This window comes from Perognathus longimembris, chromosome 20, assembly GCF_023159225.1.
Source record: "Perognathus longimembris pacificus isolate PPM17 chromosome 20, ASM2315922v1, whole genome shotgun sequence".
Lineage (NCBI taxonomy): Eukaryota > Metazoa > Chordata > Mammalia > Rodentia > Heteromyidae > Perognathus > Perognathus longimembris.
In genome coordinates, this window is record NC_063180.1 from 39967557 (window position 1) to 39994584 (window position 27028).

Below are 27028 nucleotides of genomic sequence, written 5' to 3' on the forward strand. Positions count from 1 at the left end.
AAAAAAAGGATAACATTCATGGAGTTTGTGATATTTGCATGCACTACAATGTTGGCTGATTTAACTTTTCCTAGGCAGTTTTTTGGGGGGTTATTGTTGGCGGTGGGTGGGTCTTGAATTCAGGGCATAGGTGCTGTCCCCGAGCTCCTTTGCTCAAGGCAAGTGGTCTACCAGTTTGAACCACAGTGCCACTTCCAGTATTTTTGGTGGTAGATTGGAGATGAGAGTGTCACTGGGACTTTTCAACCCGTGCTAGCTTTGAACCGAGATGCCTTGGGAACACTGTAATTAAACCAGCTTTCCATACTGAATATACAAGAGCATATAAGGTGTTAGTAATGCAGGGTTATTTGGCCTATGTGTCCTGCCAGCAGTGTATGTTGGGTATGAAGTATTATTTCCTATTCTCCACATATTTAAAAATAGGTACGTAGTTTTGTTAATCCCGGGTTGACATCTTGCGCTCAGCGCACCATTGGGATGATTACGCAGCGTCTGGTAGCTCGGTCCAAACAGGTCGTGTCGGTCACTGCGCACGCCCCTGGCCCCCCGCAATGCGGCAAATTGCCGCGCATGTGCAGACCGGGGACTGCTCTTGTGCGCACGCGCAGGTGGCAGCGCGCTGTACCAGAGCTGCGGCAGCGGCTCCTGCGCCGGCAGCTTCGGCGTCCGGAGATGCCTGACGCTCGGCTCTGAGCGGCGGCAGCGACGCCATGGAGCGAGCCAGGTTAGCCGGGCCAGGCCCTCTCAGCCTGGAGAATCCTTGTTGTTCCTTGAGGGGTCCTCAGCGGCAGGGCTTGCGATGTGGGTGTAGACCTTGTGGATCCGTGGCCGAGGTCTTTGTTCTGGAGACCCCGGTGGCGCTCGCTCGCGGGGCTTCGGGACGCCGCGGCCGCTTCTGTGAAGCCCGGGCGCGGTGGTGCCGCAAGGCCGCACCGGCTCCCCACGAACCACCTGTTCGGTGGAGGTCGCTGGGCCTTGGGTGCGAGCGGACGCGTGGCGTGGTGGGGCTGTGAGAGGAGCGGCGATGCCGTGGGAGCCGAGATGCTCCCGTTTGCCGTGGATGCCGGGCGGGCGCAGGGTCCCGTGACGACTGCGGAGGACGCAGCGCGGGGGCTGCCCGGCCCGGGGCACGGTGGCGGGGATGGTGGTGGCGCGGCCGAGCGGAAGGGGGAACGATGTGGGGCGGCCAGCGTCTGCGGATAACCGGCCGGAGCGGGCTGCTCTTGAGTGTGGGGGAGGAGGCGGGTCGGGATTAAGGTCGGCCTCGGCGCGGGGTCTCAGAGCCACCGCGCGGGCTTCGGGGTTCTCCTTGGGAAGGGGCTCGGATGTCTCTTTGTGGGGGTCCGCGGATGGCGCGGGGGCCGCTTGCTGTCCGGCCCGAATGACCGCCGTGGTGTGGCCGCGAAGCGTGGGAAGCCCGGAGGCGGCGGCCGCGGGGCAGCCTTCCGACGAACGCGGTTTTGTTTTTCTGTGTTGTGTATTCCAGCTTGTGTATTGTGATGGATGACGAAAACATTTGGTTTTTGCTGTTTTAGTACGATGTGTGGAACTTGAGTTTGTGCATCTTGAGGGACAGATGTACGTGGTAGCACAGGTGTTTACCCCTTTGGTTTTCTTTCATTGTTTTTCTGAAGGAAATCTTTGAAATGTGCCTCAGGGTTTTTGTGGGAGTGGGTTTCATCACTTGTCAACGCCATTGTGAGGTTCCCTTAAGATGGCTGCTACTGCAGAGGTAGCCCTGTGCGCAGGCGCAGCGGGGTAGGGGCAGTTGCCCCCTCCTCACAAAACTGAAGCGATGAGGGCGCGCTCTCTGCGCATGTCTGCGCAGTCTGCCCTTCTGCAGTCTCAGCCACACCCTCTTTCGAATGCAGTGGTGAATACTAGAGCCTCTGGAGGGTGCCCTCCTCCTCATAGCGGTACTGTGCGGAGGGGAACAGCTGCTGTTGCTTGAATTGTGGCAGATAGGGCGTTGGTTGGAGGAATGTGCAGTCTTGGCAGGGAGAGGATGGCAGACATCCCGTGCACCTGCCTGCTACATTTGCTCCTTGCCAATCATTGTGAACTGCCGCACCGGAGATGGGGAGGAGAAGGAGAGTCTAGACTGCCTTATGCAGGCCGTACCTAACTGGCTTGGGAATAGCCCCCGGCCCCACAACGTCCTAAGGAGGGATTGGAATGGAATCACGGAGAAACCAGTGACTCTTCTAATTTCTGTCCTTGTGCTTTGGGAAGACTGATTGGTATCCTAGGGGCGAGGGCGGGGGGGGGGGGTAGTCTGTGCATGAACGTTGTGGTCATCCTTGTGCCTGAATGCTACATCAGGGAGCTTAAGTAGAGATATTAAAACTGTTAACAAAACTATATTTTCTTTTGGTAGATTTCTTATATATACAGTTTGATTTCTACTTTCCAGATGTAATAACTGAACAGATGGATCAACACAAAGAGTCACTTTAATCTCTTCCTATAACATTCTCTGCCTCCTGCAGATGATTTTTAACTGGCAATTTGATCCTAACCAGGGCAGGGTTCTTAATCTTCACTTGGCCTCCTGAGTTGGTTGTAGCTAAACTGTAAGTTGTCTTGAAAGAGGAAATAGAATAAAAAGTACAGAGAATTCTATTCACATTGGTATGTGTATGGTGTCAGAATTACTACTTATGATTACTTAGCCTTATTGGGGTTTTAGATGAAAAGTTTTGGTAGTTCCTGAAAAACTACTGTATCAAATAACTGGCACTCAGTTCCACTATATTAATAGGTTAATATTTTTTAATTTTCAGCAGGGTTTCAGTATGCAGCCCAGGCTGTCCTAAAATCGCTTATTCTCTTATGGTTTTCAAGTCCTGGGATTATAAGCATGTACCCAGTGTCAGTGTTTGGCTTTAAAATATTTTTTATTTCAAAGTGCTTGCTTTTCCTTGTTGCTCCCTTTTTGTGTCTGTTACCTACAATCTGTCGGAGCTTTCTATCTTCTTGGCTTCATTTGTACGTAACAAGCTTTAAAAGGATTTGTTCTGAAATTATCTCTTTAAGTTGTTTTTGGTTTTTTTTGGGGGGTCTGGTTTCATTTTGAAATAGAATGTAGTTAGCTTACTGACATCCCCATGCATTAGACTTCATATGACAGGTAATTTGAAAACTGAAGGATTTAAAAATTTCCTGTGTGATATTTATCATTTACCTTTTTTTTGGCCAGTTCTAGAGTTTGAATTCAGGGCCTGAGCCAGTGTCCCTGGCTTCTTTTTTCTCAAGGCTACCACCCTACCACTTGAGCCACAGTGCCACTTTTTCTATATATGTAGTGCTGAGGGATGGAACCCAGGGCTTCATGTATGCCAGGCAAGCACTCTACTACTAGACCGTATTCCCAACCTTATATACCCAATTTTTACCAGTTTGTACTGAGATATTGCTTCAAGTATGTCTTGGTTTCTCTTTCTCTCTTTTCATACTTGAACTCAGGTCTGGTGCTGCCCATGGATTTTTATTCTCAAGGTTGGTGCTCTACAATTGGAGCCATGAGCCACAGCTACATTTCCAGTTTTTTTGTTTTTGTTTTGTTTTTTTTTTTTTTTTTTTTGGTGCTTGATTGGAGAGAAGAGTATCATGGACTTTCTAAAAGCCTGTTCTGGCTTTGAAGCATTGATTTTTGCTCAAAGCTAGCACTCTGCCCCTTGAGCCACATTGCCACTTCTGGCCATTTTCTATATACATGGTGCTGAGGAATCGAACCTAGGGCTTCATGGATATGAGGCAAGCACTCTTGCCGCTAGGCCTTATTCCCAGCCCCAAACAGATTTTTGAATCAAGAGAATATTTGAGATCATAATATTGGATTAATTGTAATTTGGTTGATACTGTTTTCCTCTTCTTGTTCTTGTTGTTCTTCCTCTTCTCCTTTAAATTAATAGTTAGCTAAATTAATTAATTATTAAATTAATATAATCAATATTAAATGTATTCTGAACCCAGAAATTTTGTAGCATGGATCAGTACATAATTCCTTTTTAGGGATTTTATTCCTTTTTATTTATGTATTTTCCTTTCTATAATTCCTTTTTATTTATACTTCATGCCATACTATATGTTTTGTGAATCACATAATGGAAATTTAAGTGTAAACACTATCTTGAGCAATGCTTCTAGGAACTTTCATGTGCCACCATTTTATTGTCACTCCATCTTGGAGTATAATTGCTAGGTCATTATGTTAATCTCACGGTTAATATTTCGTGAAGTTTCAGAAGCTATAACATTTTACAATCTCAGTTTCTTCACATCCTTCTTAAGTCTGGTATTAAGTGGTATCTATGTTTATTATTTCCATTTCTCAAATGATTATTAATGTAACAAATATATTCATGTGCTAAATGACATTTTTGTATCTTAATTGGAGAACTATTTACTCAGCTTTTGTGTTTTTATAGTTCATTTATAAGAATTTATTTTATTCTTAATACAAGACTTAAAAATAACTTTATTGAGGTATGGTAGAGATAGAAAAGTTTTAGATATTTAACCTATAAAATTAGTGTTGAGATTTTTGAAACATTTTTGAAACCTTGATAATGAGTCCCATAAATTTATCCATCATTTCCAGAAGTCCAAGTTTCTTTTTTCTTGTTTGGTTATGTTTGTGTTTTCTGTAGGATGTTAGATACCCATTAATTATATAATACTTTTGCTTCCTTTCTCTTGGCTATAGTTTTACTTCACTTAGTGTCTTTTGTTAAATTTCAAATTTATGTATTTTGCATGTTTACTTATAATTCAGATGACATTTAAGGGACCATTGCCTAATTCAAGGTCATGAATATTAGCAATATATAAACATTTACTAATTTCAAAGTCTCACATGTGTGTAATGATTTAAAATAATTTCTGTGGCTCTGTTGGAACAATGAATAGTTCTTAAAACAATGAATCTCACTAACGTTTTCATTTTCTTAAGGTTATTTTTGACTATACAGGGGTCATTTCATTGTTAATTTTTCACATTTACTTCGTTAAAATTTTACTTTAAATGTCTGTTCAGACAATTAGCTTTTGAGCTGTGACCTTGAATTCTGCCTTTGAGATATTGCTTGACACAACTTTTGAGTAGGGCCTTTTTCCTACCTTTTCTGGCTTAGCATTTGTATATTGCAGTTATACTGGTCTCTTGAAGTCTCTCTAACATGGTTGTTCCAGGTGGGTGATTTAATTCAATTTCTGAAAGCAGCCATTTTGTGAGGCTTTTTTTTTTCTTTTCTTTTTCTTTTTTTTTGGTTAATAGTGAATTTTCTTCCCATGTTGATAGCTGTATGCTGTATTAGTTTTGTTTGGAAATGTTAAGGAAGCAATGTTTGCATTAGGGTATTTTTTATATTGGTGGTATTTGTGATTTAACTTCGTGCTGTATTTCACTATGTAAAAGGATTACAATGATTGAAAATAGACTTTGCCAAACAAGTTTTACTGATACCGAGCAGTTTTACTAGCTTTTGGTGGAAAAGGTGAGTAGAATAGTGGTAGTGGTATGTCTCTGTGCATGTTTATTTTTGTGTGTTGTCTGTATGTATAATATATAGAAATACAAATGTTCTCATAAATTATGTGAAAATATAGGTTAAAGTGAATTTGTTTTATCTTCCTTCATCTTTTAAAACTAGATTTTTATGATATGAGCTTTAAAAGCACAGATTATGAATGAAGAATAAAAACACTATTTTGTTTTAATTATATTGTAAACACTTTAAAATAGAGTTTTATACTGAATATAGTTTGAATATGGTTCTAAATATAATCTTTAAATTAATGATGGTAGTCATTGTCTAGGAAATAAATTTTTTTTCCTTCAGGGATCGCTTACACCTGAGACGAACTACAGAACAGCACGTGCCAGAGGTGGAAGTCCAAGTCAAACGCAGAAGGACAGCCTCACTGAGCAACCAAGAGTAAGTACAGTGTGGGTTGAGAATCAATTTAGGTCAAAACACTGGTTAGGATTAAAAGTATCATGCATTGAAGGCATTAAAATTAATTTTTCTAATATAGATTTTAAATATTATTTAATATTTACATCGCTTTTTTCCCTTGTAATTTCTTTTTTTAAAGTTTTTATTATAAAACTGATGTACAGAGAGGTTACAGTTTCATACGTTAGGCATTGGATACATTTCTTGTACTGTTTGTTACCTTGTCCCTCATACCCCCCTCCCCCCTCCGCCTTACCCTTTCCCCCCCTGAGGTGTTCAGTTCACTTACACCAAACAGTTTTGCAAGTATTGCTTTTGTAGTTGTTTCTCTTTTTTTTTACCCTGTGTCTCTCAATTTTGGTATTCCCTTTCAATTTCCTAGTTCTAATACCAGTATACACGGTCCCTTTTAATTTCTTTATTGCAACTGAAAAACAACCCTATTTTTTAAAGTCTCTTAACAGTATGACAGAAAGATAAGGGAGGCAGCAAATAACCTAGAGTACATCAAGGAGGCAGCTAGAGATGCCTGAAAGTGGCCTTTGTGCCCTACCCTATACTTCTCTGAATACAGGCTGAACTGGAAGGTGCCATCTGGTGGCTGTATTCTGGAAGGAACACAAAAATTTAGATGTTAATCTGAAAACAAGATCATCTTTAATTGTGACCTAATTTAACTCAGCTCTGATTTTAGTTCACCTTCCTTTCTACAGTTATTTATGAAATTTTATGTTTGTAAGGTTTTGTATTTATCTTTCAATGTATAGATTAATAATTGAATGCTTTAAAAATTTTCTGTGAATGAAACCTGTATATATGTGTGTGCATGTGTGTACCACACACATACATACATATGTATGTATAGATACTGTTTTGAAATATTTATGGAATATTTATGCTTTTATCCATTAAAAGTGCTGTGTTGTAGAAACCTCCTTGTTTACCCCATTTTTATTACATAGTGCGTTAGCGGCCATACTGGTATTAGAAGCTATGGTTGCTACAGCCGATGCAGCCACCCCAGATTCATTGTTATCAATACAGCTGAACATTGGACAAGGTCTGAGAAGGCCTTAGACACATTTTCTCAAGATGAGTTATCTTTTCATACACATCAGTGACTTTCTCTGGACATCAGAGATTTGGATATCCAGAGGGGAATTTTTTTTTTTTTGGGTGGCAGGAAGGAATGTCCCTTTTATAGACAGAATTGATTCAGTCATCAACTATCCAATTTTATTCAGTCTACTCTCCAGCCCCAATTTTCCTTTTAAAACATCAGGCTTCAAACCTTAACCCTTTAATACCTGTTTCATCTTTTGTGGTTTAGCCATCCAAAGTCATCATCTCCTTAGCATGAGCTCAAGTCTCATCCATGTAACTCGCCTAGAACAATAAGTACCTCTTGGTAAATTGTAAGAATTTGGAGATAACCTCCCAGGTGCCAAGGCCAAAGGGACAGTTACATTCTTAATTATAAAACTACATATTGAAAATGACAGAAAATCGTGCATAGTATTAGAATGAATGAATGCTATTTACTCTTTCCTTCTTCTGTCAAATCAGATTATATTAGGTCTTTTATACTATTTGAGTAACGACTCCAGGCTAGTTTTTGTGCTGATTATTTTGGAAATGGTTTCTCAAGTGTTTTCTGCTTGGTCTGTCTTTGAAATCCCCATCCCCTAGATATCAGCCTTTTGAATATCATTAGCTGTCAGTGACCCACCCAGGCCTTTTCTTGTTCCTACATTTCCTTTTTGTTTTGTTGGTCCTGGAGTTTGAACTCTGGCCTGGGCACTGTCCTAGAGCTCTTCAACTCACATCTAGCAATCTATCACTTTGAGCCACAGCTTCACTTCCAGTTTTTGAGTGGTTAATTGGAAATAAGAGTGTCTTGGACTTTCCTTCCTGGGCTCACTTTGAACCATGATTGCCAGATCTCAGCCTCCTGAGTAGCTAGGATTACAGGCGTGAGCCACCAACACCCAGAAAGTTTTTTTATTTTTAATATATCCAAACTGGGTATGTATGCATTGTATTCTTCCCTATTCCTATGTGTACACAAATTCCTATTTTCTTTTATAGCTAATTCATAATGAAGTGGCATACTCTGACATACAGCAAGACTTAAAATGTTTTCCATATTTTATGGCTACATACACAGACGTGTTTCCTATCATTTATATATATTGTCCTCTCATTATAGGTGTCACTTGTACGCCAGGCGTTCTCAGCAGCATCAAATTCCTGTTGTGGATTTCCAGGCAGAACTAAGACAAGCTTTTTTGGCTGAGACACCAAGAGGAGGTTAAAGCAGTACTAGAACATCAAAGTAGCTGATTTCAAGAAAAAACAGGTTAGAGGCAATACTGACATGCTCTGAAAGAAAAAATATAGAGGTTTAATAAATTGATATTATTGAAATAATTTTCCTTAAATTCTATATATTTATTCAGTACCCAGAAAAGATAAATTTACATAATAAACTCATTGAATTCAAAGTAGAAGTATGACCTTAATGTTTTTGCATGACACTTGTCATGTTTCTGTATTCTAGTATTCAGAATGACTTTACTTTTAAATTTTATTCTTTATTTTTCAATTATTTTCAACTTTACATTCATTATAAAGGACTGTTAACTATTTTGCTAAATGGTTTATAATTTGCTTTTCTGAGAAACTTCATTTTATTTGTTTGTAGTTTTCAAGATGTTTTTAGTTTTCAAAACCATAAAAAAATCATGTGCTTGTTGCCTTTTTAATTTCAGTATCATTTATTTAAATTACAATTCAGTGTCCATAGATTATGTTGTAAATACATATCATATTCATTAGCTTTGAGTGTTAAGGAAATTTTCATGTTAATTTACTAATTTTTCATTTTTTGTCTTTTTCCCACTTTTCTGTTCTCATCAATGTATGTCCTTTTTTGTCAGCAAACAATGTAATAAAGTTTTTATCCATAATTTTTCAGTGTGATGTATATTTATTTCTTTTGTCTTTTTGTTGATAGTTTACATTTTATTTCAGGAAAAGTTGTTGAACTTGATTTAGTGCATTCTTATTTTGGAAATTTCTATTCCAATATTAGAATTTTCATCTTCCTGGTGGTTTAGTATGGATTTAAAAAAGAAGAGAAGTGTGGTCCATTGATTAAGTTCTCTTTTAGTTTTTCTCAACCTGAAACAAATAGTACTTTATAGAACTAAATAAATAACTTCCCTGAGAATTTGGTTTCAATTCTTTGTTGTGTAGCATTCTCCAGTAACTTACTTCAGTGGAATATGATATGTTCAGATGCTCCCAAGAATAAAGGCACTTTCCAATGAGTTGGTGTACACATTTTAAAAAGTATTTTTGAGACATGATCTGCCCATGTCTCTTGGTTGGGCATGGATTTGAAATCTTGCCTCAGCTTGTATAAATTCCTGGGATTATTGGCTTACACTACCACACCAGCTTGCAATTGTTGTGGTTCGTTGTTGCGGTGGTGGTATTTTTTTTTTTTTTTGCCAGTACTGAAGATTGAACTGAGAGACTCAAACCTTCTAAAACGTAAACACTGTCAGCTCCCTCTTGCCCCCTATCTTCTAGCTTTAATTTATTTTTCCAATTTTTTGTTTGTTTTTGTTCTGGACTAGTTTTAGACTGATCTCATTTCAGCCTATAATTGATTATTTTACCCTGGAGTTTTATTTTATTTTATTTACTACTACCACCACCACTACTACTACTATTACTACTATCAACGTCATCATCATCATTACTTTTTGCTGATACTCAGGCTTGAGCTTAGGGCCTTGTGTCTTAGCATTTTCACTCAAGGCTGATACTATACCCAGTTGAGCTATAACTCTACTTTTTTAATACTTTGTTGTTTAATTACAGATAAGAGTCTTGGGGAATTTTCTCTCCAAGCTGTCTTTGAACTGCAGTTGTCAGATCTTAGCCTCCTGAGTAGATAGGATTACAGGCATAAGCCACTGGAAACTTGTTAAATTCTTGTACATTTTTAAGTGTAGCATTTAAGTAGTATATTATGATCTATAAGTGGAAATAATCTCTAGCACAGGGAAAATATTAATGAGTTTTCTTTGTCCTTTCCATATTTTTTTGTTTTTGATTTGCTAGTCTTGGGGCTTTAACTCAGGGCCTTGCAGTGTCCCTGAGCTTCTTTTGCTCAAGGCTAGCACTCTACCACTTGAGCCACAGCAAAACTTTTGGCTTTCTGTTTATATGGCACTGAGGAATCGAACCTTCATGCAAGCTAGGCAAGCAGTCTACCAATAAGTCATATTCCCAGCCCCAAATTTTATCTATTATAAATAGGAATGATAGTCTCATTGAAAGGTTTTTTTGCCAGTCCTGGGGCCTGAGCACTGTCTCTGGCTTCTTTTTGCTCAAGGGCTGGCACTCTTCCTCTTGAGCCACAGCATCACTTCTGGCTTTTTCTGTATATGTGGTGCTGAGTAATGGAACCCGTGGCTTCATGTATACAAGGCAAGCACTCTACCACTAGGCCATATTCCCAACCTCTCATTGAAAATTTTTATACTGTTAATATACAGGAATTGAGTGTGGTGATACATTTTGAAATCCCAGTATTCCAGAGGCTGAGTTAGGCTGATTTTAAATTCAGGGTTGTTTAAAAACAACAAAATAATACAGTTATATCAGACACTTTAAAATGCTACTCTGCTACTTGTATTTCTGTATTTTAAAATAATGAAATTTGTTTTAAAACAATGAAATTTTATTTAGGTATCATGGTACTTAGGAGGCTGAGGCAGGAGGATCTTGAATTTCATGCCAACCTAGATTTACAGTGAGACCCAGTCTTAAACAGTAGGAACAATACATGCCCATGGGCACACACACACACACACACACACTCACATATACACATGTAATTTATGATATGTTTTGCAGGTTGTAGGGCCAACAGTTTGAAACCTTGTACAACAGTACCCTGATTTGATTCCATATGCAGTTTATTCAAATTCTAAGCCTACTTGGTTGTTGGTGAGGAAAGGCTACTTAACATTTTTTTTTTACAGGGATTTAGGGAAAATCAAGAACATACAGTTGAAAATTGTTGAGGGTTGAGCCAAAAATAAAATATGCTTACTTATAAGTAACTGATATTGATGTAAATTTCAGGAAGGGAAATTAAGCATATTTGGACCCTTATCTATAATAAACTACCCAGAAAAACCTGAAAGTGAAGCTGTGGTTCAGTAGTAGAACACTAGCCTTGAGCAAAAACAAGTTCAGGGACAGCACCCAGGCCCTGAGTTTAAGCCCTGGGACTGGCACAAAAAAAAGAAAGAGAAAAAGATTTAGTAGACGTAACATACAGTGAATTAGCTATACCAAATAGAAGTTGAAGATGCAGGAATAGTAAGATATGTTGTTTCATGAGTATAGGAAGATGACTTTTTGAATGTGTTGTGTAATTACTGGAGGGGGCATGAATTGTCTTTTTTTTTAAAAAAAAAAAACATTGTAGGTGGCAGTGCAGCTACATCATGCTTTCCTCTGCAGGATCCAGCCACTGTTTATGAAGCTTCTGCCCAGCTTGCATTGTTTCTAGGAGAACCTGCATCATACCTTTATTTATAGCTTTTCCCTAGGTTTAAAGATCCTGAAATTTTACTGCTGACACCGGATTTTGTGGAACTGCAATCATGGTAAGATAAACATGTGGCCGAGGGGTGATAAACTGATGTGTGGGACCCAAATGGTACCTTCCAATTATGTTGTTCTCTGGGTTCTGAAAGTTATAAAAGTCTTAATCTACAGGGAAGATACTCATTCCATTGACTAACACCTACATATCAGTAGTGTCTAGTGTCCTGTTAGTGGTCAATAGGAAATGAAATTCATAACGTGAGGGTAGGGATGGGAGGGAGGGGAAGAGGAGAATGATGAATAGTAATACTGGACAAGAAGCATTGTACTTGTAATCTGATTTATGGAATTGTAATCCGTTTGTACAAGTACTTGATGGTAAAAAAAGTGGAAGGTGTTTGAAAATATGACAGATATTTCATGGTATGATACAATAAAGTAGTAGTTCTTGGTCATGGTTATAATTTTAAGGGATCATCTTGACAGGTGTTTTTAAGTCAGATTTCAGTAGACACTGACTACTTTGTGAATAAGTTTTTGAGTTAATCATTATTTAATCATTATAACAATTTAGTTTGGATGGAGAGAATGCATTCTAACCAGAGTTCTGTGATTCCAATAGTATAAAACATACAGAGAGAAATAGTACATCCCAAAGAGGAGAAAATTAGTTATTGAGGTATGAACAGCCTTTTATTTGTAAAATCTGTAGATTACATTGTCTTGTTGAGGATAAGGCTTCAAAGTAACATATCAGAAGAATTGGTGAATGAAAATTCATAAAAGATGCCATAAAAGGAAGAAAGTAAAAGAAATTTTCATTTTTTGGTCAGTCATGGGAATTGAACTTAGGGCCTGGGCACTGTCTCTAAGCTTTTCCACTCAAGGCTAACGCTCTACCACTTTTTGAGCTCCAGTGCCACTTCTGGTTTTCTGGGGGTTAATTGGAAATAAGTGCCTTACAAATTTTCTTGCCCAGACTGGCTTTAAACCAAAATCCTCAGATCTCAGTCTCCTGGGTAGCTAGGATTATAGGTATGAGCCACCATTCCTGACTCCATTTAAAGATATTTTTTCATAACTGCATTTTTGGGGTCTTTTTTGGTGTTGGGGATCGAACCCAGGATGTTGCACTTGCTACGCAAGCATTTTGCCACCAAGCTGCATCCCAGCTCAACATTTTTTGATAATCAAAAGTGCTTGGGCTGGGGATATAGCCTAGTGGCAAGAGTGCCTGCCTCAGATACACGAGGCCCTAGGTTCAATTCCCCAGCACCACATATATAGAAAACGGCCAGAAGTGGCACTGTGGCTCAAGTGGCAGAGTGCTAGCCTTGAGCAAGAAGAACCCAGGGACAGTGCTCAGGCCCTGAGTCCAAGGCCCAGGACTGGCCAAAAAAAAAAAAAAAAAAGTACTAAATTAGCTTATATATTGAGTTGGTGGGATTTGCAATTTTCTGTATGAATATGTGTAAGAGAAATGATTCACAGGGTTAGGCATCTTACAGGAAGGAGGTTATATAGGAAAGAGATGAAATCTCTAAAACGGGGGAGTAGGGGTGAAGAATCTCAATCTTGGAAGGTAGCTGTGACAACAGCGTTCTGAAAAGTAGAGAGGATCTTAGTGAAAGATTCTGGATCAATATTTGGTCCAGTATATTTAGGAAATGGAGAAATGTTGGAGAAAGCTGTAAAGGAGGATTTATCTAGTTCTGGAAACAAGATTTTTATAAGGAGTGAGGAAGAAATGAGGAAAAGTTGGAAAACTAGGTTACATCAGAAGGCTGATTATGATATTCCTGTATTGCTTGCAGACTGTGGGCAAGAGTAGCAAGATGCTGCAGCACATTGACTATAGAATGAGATGTATCCTGCAAGATGGCCGAATCTTCATTGGCACCTTTAAGGCTTTTGACAAGCATATGAATTTGATCCTCTGCGATTGTGATGAGTTCAGGAAGATCAAGTAAGGCGGATTGCAATAACGTGTGGGAGGCAGAGGCAGTGGCAAGACAAGGAAGGCCTAAGCTTAAGTAGCTTGTAAGGGGTAGCAAGTATTTAGGCAAACTAAAGCACAGCAATTTTCTTGCTTCTTGGCCTCATCTCCAAGTTTGGTCAGAGCCTCAGAACCTTAGAGTCATTAGATTCTAATGAGCGTAACATATGCAATGTGATCAATTAACAGTATGTAGCATGTTGATTGCCCTCTGTAACAATCAGAAGGAAGAAGTCTTTTTTTTTTTTTTTTTGGCCAGTCCTGGGCCTTGGACTCAGGGCCCGAGCACCGTCCCTGGCTTCTTCCCGCTCAAGGCTAGCACTCTGCCACTTGAGCCACAGCGCCGCTTCTGGCCGTTTTTTTTCTGTATATGTGGTGCTGGGGAATCGAACCTAGAGCCTCGTGTATCCGAGGCAGGCACTCTTGCCACTAGGCTATATCCCCAGCCCCAAGGAAGAAGAAGTCTTGACATAGTGAATAATAATTGTCTCTCCTAGATAAGGTCTTGGAGAGTGGTTTATCATTTAATATCTTCAACTGCATCTTGCTATTTCTTTTCCTCAGTTTTGTCATTAATATTTAATTAGTTAAAATGATTTTAACAGAGTTACTTGCCATTTTTACACAGAGATGTAGGCTTTTAACTTACTTGTATTAAAACACATATTTTACAAAAGAAGTTCCTTTGGGATAGTAACCCATTTGGGGAATATTGGACATGAATTCCAGCAAACACAGGGAGAAAAGTTTTAAGGTAATTGAAAAATAGAATAGAGACTGCAACTAAAGGAACATTTCAAATACCAAGGAAACATCCTACAAAAAAAAAAGGCTGAAGGGACATAGAAGAGCTTAATATTTTACAAATGTTAAAAGTTTTAGGGATTGCAGAAATTTGTAACTGTTACACCCGAAAATCTTAGCCTCAGTTTTTGTTTTAATTGGTATTTTAAGGAGTGAGTAACTCAGGTTCACTAACAATTTTTTTTTTTTTTTTTTTTACTAAAATCGTAATATACAGGCCAAAGAATGCAAAACAGCCAGAGCGTGAAGAAAAACGGGTTTTGGGTCTGGTGTTGCTCCGTGGAGAAAACTTGGTTTCCATGACTGTTGAGGGGCCACCCCCTAAAGATGTAAGGAAAATTTTATTATTTGTAAGATTGTATTTAATTGACATATGGAGATCAGAAGTTTACTTGAAGTGAATTTGGCAGATAGCTCCATGGTACATTTGATCATTTATTCCTTTGAATACAGCACTAATGTGAGATAGATGGTATGGGAAAAATAGTAATTTTGAATAAAACTGCTGAAGATATGGGTAAGTAAACCCTGTGTTTTTCCATTTCTTCATGTTTTGTTTCAGACTGGCATAGCTCGTGTACCACTTGCTGGAGCTGCAGGAGGTCCTGGGGTTGGGAGGGCTGCTGGGAGAGGTGTGCCAGCTGGTGTGCCAATTCCCCAGGCTCCTGCTGGATTAGCAGGTCCTGTCCGAGGTGTTGGAGGTCCATCCCAGCAGGTAAGGGTATGAAGGAGACATTTAGATTAATAGAAAAATGTTACTAGAACCTAGGCAGAGCATACATCCCATATTATTTAAGCTACATATGTTCTAGGAAGAACTTGTGGAGAAACCTAACTATATTAAAGTGTTAAAGGAGGAGAGAAATAAAACTGGCTACTTGCCTACTTGACAAGTAAAGAAAATATGGATGACTTTGCTAGAAAAGGAAAAGGCAAAAGACATTATTGGAGGTCAATATGCAAGAGGAAAACATTATTTCATTGTTACTATAATTGTATTATACAGAGGAGTTACAGTTATGTAAGTCAGGTAATGAGTACAATTCTTTATGGCCAATGTCTCCTCTTTTGTTCAGTTTTTGCCTCTTATCCCCACCCACAAGTGGTGTAGTTCATTTTCAACATAATATCCAGTGAGTACCACTGCTGTATTTCCCTGCTTTTGATCCTCAGCAGCATAAAAATAAGAATGAGCCTAACAGATTATAAGAGTAAGATAACTGAACAGCTATTTAGCGTCGAATAGGATATATCCATTGTTTCTTTAATGTGTTTGTAAATGTAAAGATGGACCTCACTGTTCATTGTTGTCTTGGCTGTGCTTTCTCAGGTAATGACTCCACAGGGAAGAGGCACGGTAGCAGCAGCTGCTGTTGCTGCTACTGCCAGTATTGCTGGAGCCCCAACCCAGTACCCACCAGGACGAGGGACTCCACCCCCACCTGTAGGCAGAGCCACCCCACCTCCAGGTAAGAGATTTATTAACAATAATTTGGATGTCTGAGAGATTTTATGTTATCTTGAGGAAGTATTGTTGTAACATACTGACATTAAGATTCATGAATTAAAGCCTACTTTAAGCCAGAATTTAGGCACTGCCCTATTATTTTCAAATGAACAGCTATGGACTTTTGAGTTGAAGATGGTATAAGGAGGGATAGATAATACTTGAAGAAATACTTCATACTCTTTTTTTTTTTTGGCCAGTCCTGGGGCTTGGACTCTGGGCCTGAGCACTGTCCCTGGCTTCTTTTTGCTCAAGGATAGCACTCTGCCACTTGAGCCACAGCGCCACTTCTGGCCATTTTCTGTATATGTGGTGCTGGGGAATCGAACCCGGGGCCTCATGTATATGAGGCAGGCACTCTTGCCACTAGGCCATATCCCCAGCCCCTTCATACTCTTAATTTGATGTGGGCCCCAAGCTGACTCCTGAGGGCTTTATTTATGTCATGTCTTTGTAGGTATTATGGCTCCTCCACCTGGCATGAGACCACCGATGGGCCCACCGATTGGGCTTCCCCCTACTCGAGGGACACCAATAGGCATGCCCCCTCCAGGAATGAGACCCCCTCCACCAGGAATTAGAGGTGAGTGGAGACTAGGAACTCAAAGATGATAGCCAGATCCTTTTACTAACTCACATGGAATAATATTATGTTTCCTTTCTAGGTCCACCTCCCCCCGGAATGCGCCCACCAAGACCCTAGGATGTTCTTGATCCCTATCAGTCACGTTTTTGCCCCTCAGTACATCTTGTGAAATTATGTAGACTGTTTGTGAGCTTTCTGTCCCCTCTTTCTGCATTCCTAGTAGCTAATAATAAATACATAGAGCAACTAAATTGTGAAGTACTGTTGTATATTATTTTTTCTGTTTCTGTTTCTGTTGGTTTTATTGAAGTCAAAGTTGAAATCAGCCTTTACTGGTCTTGAAAATGTTGTCTGTGTTGTGAATCCTGGTAAGCAATTTATTCAATTCAAGTTGGTTTCTCTTTAGGGTTTAAAATGGATATAATTTCTTGTTTCTGCCTTTTAACTTCCACTTTGCTCATTGACTGGTATCAGATAATGTACAGGTAAGGAGTCTCATGGTCTTGGGTATAAGTAGTGGTGATATAAAATTCACACATTCATTTAATTCACATATTCATTTAATATGTTACACTTTCTGAAGCAATGTCATGATTAATCAAAGATTTTTTTTTTTTTGGCCAGTCCTGGGGCTTGGACTCTTGGCCTGAGCACTGTCCCTGGCTTCTTTTTGCTCAAGGCTAGCACTCTGCCACTTGAGCCACAGCCCCACTTCTGGCCATTTTCTGTATATGTGGTGCTGGGGAATCGAACCCAGGGCCTCATGTAGATGAGGCAGGCACTCTTGCCACTAGGCCATATCCCCAACCCCTAATCAAAGATCTTTTAAGGCCACTTGTTTACTAAAGGAAACTTTGAATCTTTTTCTTTAAAATATTTGAAATAGGATTTACTCTTGGTGAGAAGTTTACCTCTGTTGCTCAGTTTTTGCAGTGCTCTGATCTGAAAGACTTCATTCTGGGATGTATATTCCTTATGAGTAAGTATTCATTTATTAAATGCTAAAACAGTTTTAATGCCTGGGTATTGGGAAGCAGTGAGTTACATATTTGAGATAAATTGTGTGACTTACCAATATCTCCAACCACAACACTATTGAGATACAGAACTACAGATGTTGAGAAATGGATGATGCCATTTATTTATTTATTCATTCATTCATTCATTGTGTGGCTTATGCTGAGGGCCTGAGCATGGTCTCTGAGCCTCCTTGTGATCAAAGCTAGTGCTCTAACACTTGAGCCAGTTTTTTTGAGTGGTTAATTGAAGATTAGAGTCTCATGGGGACTTTTCTGCCCCAGCTAGTTTGGAATCATGATCCTCAGGTCTTAGCCTCCAGAGTAGCTAGGATTCGAAGCTGTGAGCCACCAGCACCCAGCTGGATGATGCCTTTTAAATAATTAGGGATTGCCTTCCTATCTAATTCTTTTTTAGATGGTTATGGGTCAAAGGCATCAATCTTGAATGCAGGCACTTGCTAGGCATGTGCTCTGCTATTTGGACCATATCTCCTGTCCTTTTGCTTCTTGTCATCTTGCTAATCGTTTTCTAGGTTGTCCTTAAACCTCTGTGATAGCTGAGATTTTAGATACGTGCCACAATGTCCACTCAAAACTATTTTTTAAAGGGTAAAAGGATAGAAATAATAAGTTCTTAGTTTTTTTCTGTTTTCTTTTTGTCAGTTGTGGGTCTTAAACCCAGTGCCTAAGTGCTGTGTTTTAGCTTTTCTGTTCAAGGCTAGCACTCCACCACTTTGAACCACACCTCTACTTGCAAGGTTCTTAGGGTTTAATGCTGAGGTCTGAACTAGGTAGTAAGTAAGTTGTTTCAGCAGGTTTTCTTATAGATTGTAGACTGATTTTGCTTCCAGGTTTTGTTAGGAATACATCAATCAATATACCATATACCATTCTTTAAAAAAATGTGTGCCTCAACAATGTTCATTGCAGCACAATTTGTCATAGCGAGAATCTGGAACCAGCCCAGATGCCCCTCAGTAGACGAATGGATTAGGAAAATGTGGTACATATACACAATGGAATTTTATGCCTCTATCAGAAAGAATGACATTGTTCCATTTGTAAGGAAATGGAAGGACTTGGAAAAAATTATACTAAGTGAAGTGAGCCAGACCCAAAGAAACATGGACTCTATGGTCTCCCTTATTGGGAATAATTAGTTTAGGCAAGTCATAGCAGAGCATCACAAGGCCCAATAGCTATACCCTTATGAACACATAGGATGATGCTAAGTGAAATGAACTCCATGTTATGGAAACAGTTGTAACTACTTTCAACATCCTATGTGTATCTGTAGCTTCTATTATTGATGATGTTCTTGTATCACCTTCCTGTGGTTGTACCTACACTATCTCTGTAATCTTATCAGAGTACATTGGAAACCGTGTATACTGGTATTGGAAGTAGGAAATTGAAAGGGAATACCAAATTTGAGAGACACAGGGTAAAAAAAGACAAATAACTACAAAAGCAATACTTGCAAAACTATTTGGTGTAAGTGAACTGAACACCTCCGTGGGGGGTGGGGAGGGAAAGGGGTATGAGGGCGGGGGTATGAGGGACAAGGTAACAAACTGTACAAGAAATGTATCCAGTGCCTAACGTATGAAACTGTAACCTTTCTCTACATCAGTTTGATAAGAAAAATTTGAAAAAAAAAAAATCTGTGCCTGCAAATAGTTAGAAATCATCATGGATTCTTTTTTTTTTTTTTTGTCAGTCCTGGGCCTTGAACTCAGGGCCTAAGCACTGTTCCTGGCTTCATTTTGCTCAAGGCTAGCACTCTGCCACTTGAGCCACAGTGCCACTTCTGGCCGTTTTCTATATATGTGATGCTGAGGAATTGAATCCAGGGCTTCCTGTATATGAGGCAAGCACTCTTGCCACTAGGCCATATTCCCAGCCCCCATCATGGATTCATTAATTCACTTAAGTGCATATCTTACCTAAAACAGGCTTTGACAACAACTTTCTGGTTTTAAATGCTTATTGTCTCTGACTCCATAAATATATTTGACATAATGTTTCCATTGTGACTTACAGCACAGTTTCAAATGGAAGTCTGGGGTTTATTAATGCTAGTGTAAAGTAGGTGATACAAATTTTGTGGTAGTGTTCCATGTTGATAGGTTATGAGGACTTCGTATTAAAAATTTTGAATGTCATTTGCAGTTTCCTATATTTTGAAGTCCTTAGGCCTAGTAATTATGCCATGTCAAACTATAGACATCTGAAAACTAATGTAGCACTGGACCTTGGTTTCTTTGAAGATCTTAATTGTAATAAAATAATACAATTAGGACTTTATTTATATATAGTGTGATAATCGTGATTTATGTTAAAAACTTTTATATTCTTATTTCCCAGATTAGGAAAAAATGTGCACATTATATGTTCTCACATAACATCTTTAAAGATATCAACAGGTACTGCTTTATAATCTTTTTTCCAAATGTGTGTTTGGCTGACAATTCTTATCTGTGGATTCCAATTCTACCTATTCACATAATCTCATGAGCACATGAATCTGATGAAATATATCAGTGCACATTACGTTTTGTTTTTATAGTAGAATCGTATCTGAACCTGAGGTGGGATGTTTGTGTGTTCATATTTTTCCAGTTTCATGTGATGCTCTCTTGACAACTTAGTTGATGACTCTGAAGGAGAGAGAACTTATTCAATGAATTTTATGAAGTTCCTATCCAATAGTGTTATAACACAGCAGAAAATTGTATTAGCTGCATTTAGGAGAGAAACATACACCATTCCAGGTAATGTAACCTTGAAAGAAAACTCAGTATATTCCAGAGGCCTTGGCTAGGTTCATGATGACACTGGACCTTGTCTGACTACAATGACTTCAAATTTGAGCTTAAAGGGATATTCTGAAAACCAGTCAGTGTGCCTCAGTAAACACAGTAGCACTTTGATCTCATTATAAAATATTGTCATAATGTGAAATTTTTGTGTATTTAAAACTGGCAGATGAATTATTATACTTTGCCAAATCCTCCCATATCTCTTATTTTCATAAGAGATTTTTCATATTTTGTACTTTGTGTTTTGTTGAAAGATCAAAGGAAGCATACTTGGATCAAAAAAGGCACTGGCATTTTGTGAGATGGAAATATGAAATGGAACAATGAAACTGGCAACTCTTGAAAAAAAATAGACAGCAGAGTTCATATTCATGTCCAGGAGCGAAAGAGAATAAGTATGAAGAATGCATTGTGGAACACAGTGAGTACGTCAAAATGATGTTGGTGTCTCAGGGCAATTGAACTTCTGTATTTTTCTTATTTGGTGTCTGCCTATAGTAGATGTTAGTAAAGAATTATTTAGTGAATGAATGAATCTGCACTACTTTTTGACATAAAAGTTTTAGGTATTTCATGTTTTTTATATTTGCATATATGATATATAAACAGTGTCTACTTGAGTAATATTGAATACCCTCAATTAGCCATTTCTACAATAGAGCATAATTGGATTTTCACCATACCAGCTCTTATTTGTATATAAACTTATCATGATATTTACAATGTATTTTCAAGGATACTTTACTCTCTTTTGTGCCAGTCCCTCAGTTTTTGTGCTCAAGTCTAGTGCTGTACTGCTTGTGCTCTACTTCTAGCTTTTTGGTGGTTAACTGGAGATGAGCCACCCAGGCTGGCTTTGAAACACTGAGATCTCAGTTCCTCAGATCTGAGCCTCCTGAGCAGCTAGGATTAAGGTGTAAGACATTCTTGTTGCCCAGTTTTTATTGTAGCTGTTGTTAGGTGTGGGGCTTGAAAGCAGGGCCTGAGTGCTGTCCCTGAGCTTTTTCACTCAAAGCTGCAATCTACCACTTTGAACCACAGGCCCACTTCTGGTTTTCTGATGATTAATTGGAGATGAAGAGTCTCATGGGACTTTCCTGCCCAGTTTGGCTTTGAACTAAGATCTACAGATCTTAGCCTTCTGAGTAGCTTGGATTACAGGCATGAGCCACTAGCACTGAGCTACTTTTATTTATTTACTTTTTTTTTTTTTTGGCCAGTCCTGGGGCTTGGACTCAGGGCCTGAGCACTGTCCCTGGCTTCTTTTTGCTCAAGGCTAGCACTCTGCCACTTGAGCCACAGGGCCACTTCTGGCTTTTTCTATATATGTGGTGCCAAGGAGTTGAACCCAGGGCTTCATGTATGCGAGGCAAGCACTCTACCACTAGGCCACATTCCCAGCCCAACATCATCACTTTCTTCCTTACCTTGTACTTTACTGCTGTGCTCATTTCATCTTAAAACTCATGAACCAGCCTTGGCTACCTGTAAAGTTTTTCTTGTAGATTCCTCACCCTAAGCTTCACAGGATTTAGGAGAACTAGGACATTTCCCTGTGTGAAGTTTAGGCCCATCAAATGTGGCTGGTTTGATTCAGACCAGTAGAAAAGAAAGAGTAGATGTTGATATATTCTGTGTAATTCAAGATCTCAATATCATTATTCTAGAAGATTGATCTGTGTGTGTGTGTCTGTCTGTCTGTCAGTGTGTCCATCCGTGTGTCCGTCCATGTCCCTGTGTATGTACATGTGAGTGTACTTGCCTGCCAGCCTATGATTTGTGTCTCCTTCCTCCCTCCTTCCCTCCCTCCCTCCCTCCCCCCCCCCCCTCTCTCTTTCTCTTTCTTTCTTTCTTTTTTTTTTTGGTCATGGGTGCTGTCCCTGAGCTCTTCAGCTTAAGGGTAGAATTCTACCACTGGAGCCACAGAGGCACTTCCAGTTTTCTGGCAGTTAATTAGAGATAAGAGTCTCATAGACTTTCCTGTCAGGGCTGGCTTTGAAACATGATAGTCAGATCTCTGCATCCTGAGTAGGTAGGATTACAGGTGAGAGCCACCAGTGCTCAGCTAAGGGTTTTTTGTTGTTGTTGTTGTTGTTGGTTCTGGGTCTGGAACTCAGGACCTGGGTACTGTCCCTGAGGTCTTTTGCTCACGTCTAGTGCTCTACCACATTGAGCCATAACTCCACTTTCAGTTTTCTGGTTGTTAATTAGAAATAAGACTCGCACAGATTTTCTGTGGATGGCTTTGAACGGAGATCTTTAGATCTCAGCCTCCTGAGCAGTTAGGATTACAGGCATGAGCCACCAGTACTGGCTGTGGTTTCTTTCTTGACATTTTTTTTTTCCAGTTGAACAACCTTGTTTCTCTTTTAGATCTATTGCCATATAGAGCTGATAACTCATTCATACATAATTGGATAATATGGGCAGAAATTTACTACTTTACATTTAAATTTGTGTGTATTTGTTTGTTTATTTATTTAGGTACTTAGGAATGAACTGGTTCCCTCCTTAGTCCCATCATCCTTTTTCTTTCCCCAAGTGCCAAGGATCAAATCTAGAACTCGATATAGGCAAGGCAAGTCTTCTGCCATTCTCTTACACTCTAGGTTTTGTTTTTTTGAGAAAAGAAGTCTGTATAGTTCTAAATTTTCTATCCTTTTCTCCCATTTCTTCTATAGTGAGATTAGAGGTGTGCTATTACATACATTTTTGTTGTTGTTATTGATGATGTTTTTTATTTGATTGCTTCTATTTAGACAAGGCATAGCTATGTTACCTTGACTCGCCTTAAGCTCATGATCTTCCTGCCTCAGCCTCCCGAGTGCTGGGATTATAAGCAGGCACCACCATGCCCATCTTACATCCCCTTTTGTTGAGACATACCTTGTGGAAGACCTTGGCTGGATTTATGATGAGCTATATTTACTGAGCGTTATATGGTGAGGCTCAATGTGATTACTCTGAAGTCTAGCCTAAGTGTCAGTGACTAAAGTGGCAATGATTGCAAACGTATTTTCCTACACTCAGTTTCACAAGGTTTTTCTCTTCAATACTTTTCAGACTAAGTAGAATGGAATACGTTTTTTTTTTTTAACCATAATTATGCTAGACTTGAACTCATGGGCCTTATATTTCTTTGTTTGCTCATGACTGGCACTCTTACACTGAACCACACACCCAACCCTTCTGTTTTGCTTGCTAATTGGAAATTGTGTCTTGTGGAGACTTTCTTGACAATTTTCTCTTCAAACCATCTATCCTCCAATGATAGCTTTTTCTAAAACATTGTACTTGCCTTTTGTAAAGAATCAAACTTTACTGTTTTTGTTTGTTTGATTTTAAATGACAAATATATTCCTTTTTATTTTTAAAGTTTTCTCCAATGTATTTCAGTAATACATATTTGATTCTGCTGTTGGTCATAGTTTGAGCCCTACACACACTCTTCCTTTTCATCTCAAATGGGTGCCCCTTGTAGGTGGTCACACACATTATTTGTGTATAGATCAGGCTGGATCTGCTCCCAAATCTTAGGGTTCAGCTCCTTGTCAGGCTCTCCAGGGAAAGCATCAAAAGTAATTCTATCTCCAGGAATAGATCCATTTGGAGGAGCCAAAATTTGTATTTCTGGTGAACTCACACACATCACCATTGCTTGAGATAGTACCTCTCCCACCCTTGCAGGTTTGAGATAACAAGGTAAAATCATCCTCAGATTTTACATCTGTTCAAGGGGAATGCAATTCATCAGCCCACTGACAACTGTTCTTGGGGCTGGTTCTCCAATATCTACCTCTTCTTATACATATAAAGAGTCAGCATCAGGGTGGTTTTTGGCAGTAAGAATGCCAGCAATTCGACGGTCCAGATGGGACACATCTATTGGTTTAGAATCATCACTTCCTGCTAATGTTTACTGTTTTTTTCTCCTCTCCCTTCTTACCAAATATCTCCTTAATCATCTTCTCTTCTCCCTTTCCTTTGACCTGTTTTGTACGACCAGAAGAGATGGTTACTAGTGTAGACAATCACATTTTCAGAAGCTGGAGAATTAGCTTGGAGCAGAACAATAGATGGGAGTGGTATTTGTTTCACTCCATTTTGAGTTTCTGTTTGAATTATCTCTTGTTAAGTTTTTTTCTCTTCTTTCAAAATTGCATGTAAAATTGCTTTCTCCTTAAGAAGAGAATCTTGCTGCTTAAGATATTCAGTGATTTTATCTGCTTCTGCACCCTTCTGCTCCAGTCTTTTCAAAACAGCATCATTAGTTGCCATGTTGCCAAAAAATGGGAGAATATCAGAGAGACCAGGGCCAGTGGCTGGCTGTTTCTTCTTGTTGCTTATGGGACTTGAACTCAGGGCCTGGGAGCTGTCTCTGAGCTTTCTTCTTCTTTTTTCTCAGTGCTACTGTTCTGCTACTTTGAGCCACAGGGCCACTTCTGGTTTGTTTGTTTGTTTGTTTGTTTATTTATTTATTTGGTAAGTTTTAATTGGACCTTGCCCAGGCTGGCTTTGAATCTTGATTTTTAGATCTTAGTCTACTAAGATTACAGGCTTGAGCTCTCCGCACCCAGCTTAATTGTTCTTTTTACCTATTATGAATTTCAATTGATAGAGAGTGGAGACTTGGAAGCTACTAGGCATCCCCCCCTCTACAAATAGCCTCACCCACTTAACAATCTCGTTAAGAGTTTATTAGAATGTTTCTGATCACTGATAATGTTTCTTCATTTAGTTCATAAATGAGAAATTTGTACTTTATTGCTGAGATATTGCTTCAGTCTAAGATATGATGTAATCTATATTTTTATACAAATGCTAAAGTTTCACTCAAAAGTATTACTCTAAGTCCTTATTAGTAATTTTCTGGCAAAGCTGGATTATTAGAAGTTTTGATACAGTTATGGTAATGGATTCACATTTTGTAATTGTTGCTAACTTTGAGAAATGATTTATTAAGTATCATGCTTTTCAGGTTTGGTTCACTTGGGTTTGAACTTAGGGCCTTGTGCTCACTCGGCTTACATGGTTTTCTTTCTCCACTGTAAATCTTCCACTTGAGCCATGCTTCCATTCCTGCTGATTTTGCTGATTACTTTTGAGATGTATTCTCATTTACTTTTTGCCTAGGCTAGCTTTGAATATCAGTCTCCCAGATTTTTAGTCTCCTGAGTAAATTACAGATATAAGCCACTTAGATGGCTTCCCTCACATTCTTTGAATCATGTCTATTATCTCACCATCCTATAGCTTTTGTTCCTGACAGGACTTGCTATCTGTTAGCATTCTATGATTAGATGCTTGTATACTTTATTTCTAAAAATCTGACTTCATTTCATTAGCTCATTTCTAAAATTTGCTTAAAAGAATATGCTATGGACAGTTGTATATATTAAGAATTTACCAACTTTAGATTTTAGTGTCATTTAGTAATTAACAATGTAGGTGTTAGTACTGTATGTGCCCATATGCCAAGTCACTGACTGGTATGTATGTCATGAAACCATTGGGGTTCAAAGAAATCTTGTCTTTTTCTACTTTATTTTTCATTATTTCCTCTTGGAAATGTTAGTATGAAAGGGTCAGGAATATGGCTCAAGTAGTAGAATACCTGCCTAGTACATATGGGCCCTGAGTTCAAAACCTCAGTACTGTAAAAGAACTGTTAACATATTCACATCTTCACAGATTAAAAAAAATGATATACAGACTGATTACAATTTACATGGTCAGGTAATAAGTACATTTCATTTTGCATTTTGCAGTGTCTTCTCTTCCTTTACTCTTTCCCAGTCCCTCCCTCCCGTCTCCTCCTACAAGTTAAATGGTTCACCTTCAACCTTGGCCAGTGAGCTCCACTTCCCAGAGTTTTTTTTTTTGTAGTGTTCAGTCCTCACTAATTGGAATAAATTTTGTTAGTTACTGAATTAGTTTAGAAGAGTAAGAAAGAGAAGGCATGAGTGTTTGGTCTTTTGAGGGGTACTCTTTGTATGGCTTCTTTGACTTTGTGGTGCTTGGTCAGACCTAGATGATCCAGTGATAGTTCATGGTTCAGCTACATTCGAATGACTTGGGCAGAAATTCTTTACATGTGGTTTATTATTATTTTTATTTTTTTGCCAGTCCTGGGCCTTGGACTCAGGGCCTGAGGACTGTCCCTGGCTTCTTTTTGCTCAAGGCTAGCACTCTGCCACTTGAGCCACAGCACCACTTCTGGCCATTTTCTATATATGTGGTTCTGGGGAAATCGATCCCAGGGCTTCATGTATGGGAGGCAAGCACTCTTGCCACTAGGCCATATTCCCAGCCCACATGTGGTTTAAATAACTCTTGTAAATAATAATCACTAGAAGGGATGAGTCTTTTTGTTCTTTCTGGGTATGGAATGATTAGTTTGATGATGATGTGGTTGAAAGAACCTCATGGTGATTTTCATCCCTGGGAAATGAATTCTTTGGTCCATTGATGCTAAGTTATGCTAATGTAGTTTGGTGCAAGTACTCAGAGGAATGAATTAGCAATAAATTGTTGAATGCGTTGAGGAAAGTAAACAATCAAGTTTACGATGTCTTTAATCAATGATAGTGATATCTTACACCTTTTGCGTGTAAGAAAACTTGTATGATTTGTGTTATGGAACAGTGGTGGTGGGTTGGAGGTGAGAATTATCGTTTCCATGCCAATTTTGGCTTTC

The 27028-nt window shown here is 39.1% G+C and overlaps 2 protein-coding genes, 2 non-coding genes and 1 pseudogene across 4 annotated transcripts; 4 read left to right on the top strand and 1 right to left on the bottom strand.

The window, feature by feature from the left end:
• The first annotated feature begins 617 nt into the window (after positions 1-617).
• Positions 618-8310, top strand: Snurf (SNRPN upstream open reading frame). The gene is made up of 3 exons (XM_048329603.1): positions 618-727; positions 5847-5942; positions 8173-8310. Exons 1-3 carry the CDS (start codon positions 714-716, stop codon positions 8276-8278), a joined length of 216 nt encoding a protein of 71 aa, XP_048185560.1. The 5' UTR covers positions 618-713; the 3' UTR covers positions 8279-8310.
• Positions 8250-17079, top strand: Snrpn (small nuclear ribonucleoprotein polypeptide N). The gene is made up of 8 exons (XM_048329601.1): positions 8250-8322; positions 11589-11656; positions 13412-13563; positions 14615-14726; positions 14960-15112; positions 15728-15866; positions 16362-16487; positions 16570-17079. The coding sequence occupies exons 2-8, from the start codon at positions 11654-11656 to the stop codon at positions 16605-16607; spliced, it is 723 nt and encodes a 240-aa protein (XP_048185558.1). The 5' UTR covers positions 8250-8322; positions 11589-11653; the 3' UTR covers positions 16608-17079.
• Positions 17080-20332: 3253 nt separating this feature from the next.
• LOC125339163 lies at positions 20333-20405 on the top strand. The gene has a single exon (XR_007208451.1). It is a non-coding gene; the product is annotated as a small nucleolar RNA SNORD107 (small nucleolar RNA).
• Positions 20406-23236: 2831 nt separating this feature from the next.
• On the top strand, positions 23237-23303 carry LOC125339155. The gene has a single exon (XR_007208443.1). It is a non-coding gene; the product is annotated as a small nucleolar RNA SNORD64 (small nucleolar RNA).
• Positions 23304-24133: 830 nt separating this feature from the next.
• Positions 24134-24644, bottom strand: LOC125368215 (annotated as a pseudogene).
• Between the last annotated feature and the right edge of the window lie 2384 nt (positions 24645-27028).

Excerpts from the sequence above, each read along its gene's own strand:
- Snurf (XM_048329603.1), top strand. Across the intron at positions 5,943-8,172 it reads GCCTCACTGAGCAACCAAGA|GTGTCACTTGTACGCCAGGC; the intron begins GTAAGTACAGTG and ends CTCTCATTATAG.
- Snrpn (XM_048329601.1), top strand. Across the intron at positions 15,113-15,727 it reads TTGGAGGTCCATCCCAGCAG|GTAATGACTCCACAGGGAAG; the intron begins GTAAGGGTATGA and ends GTGCTTTCTCAG. Across the intron at positions 16,488-16,569 it reads CCCTCCACCAGGAATTAGAG|GTCCACCTCCCCCCGGAATG; the intron begins GTGAGTGGAGAC and ends TTTCCTTTCTAG.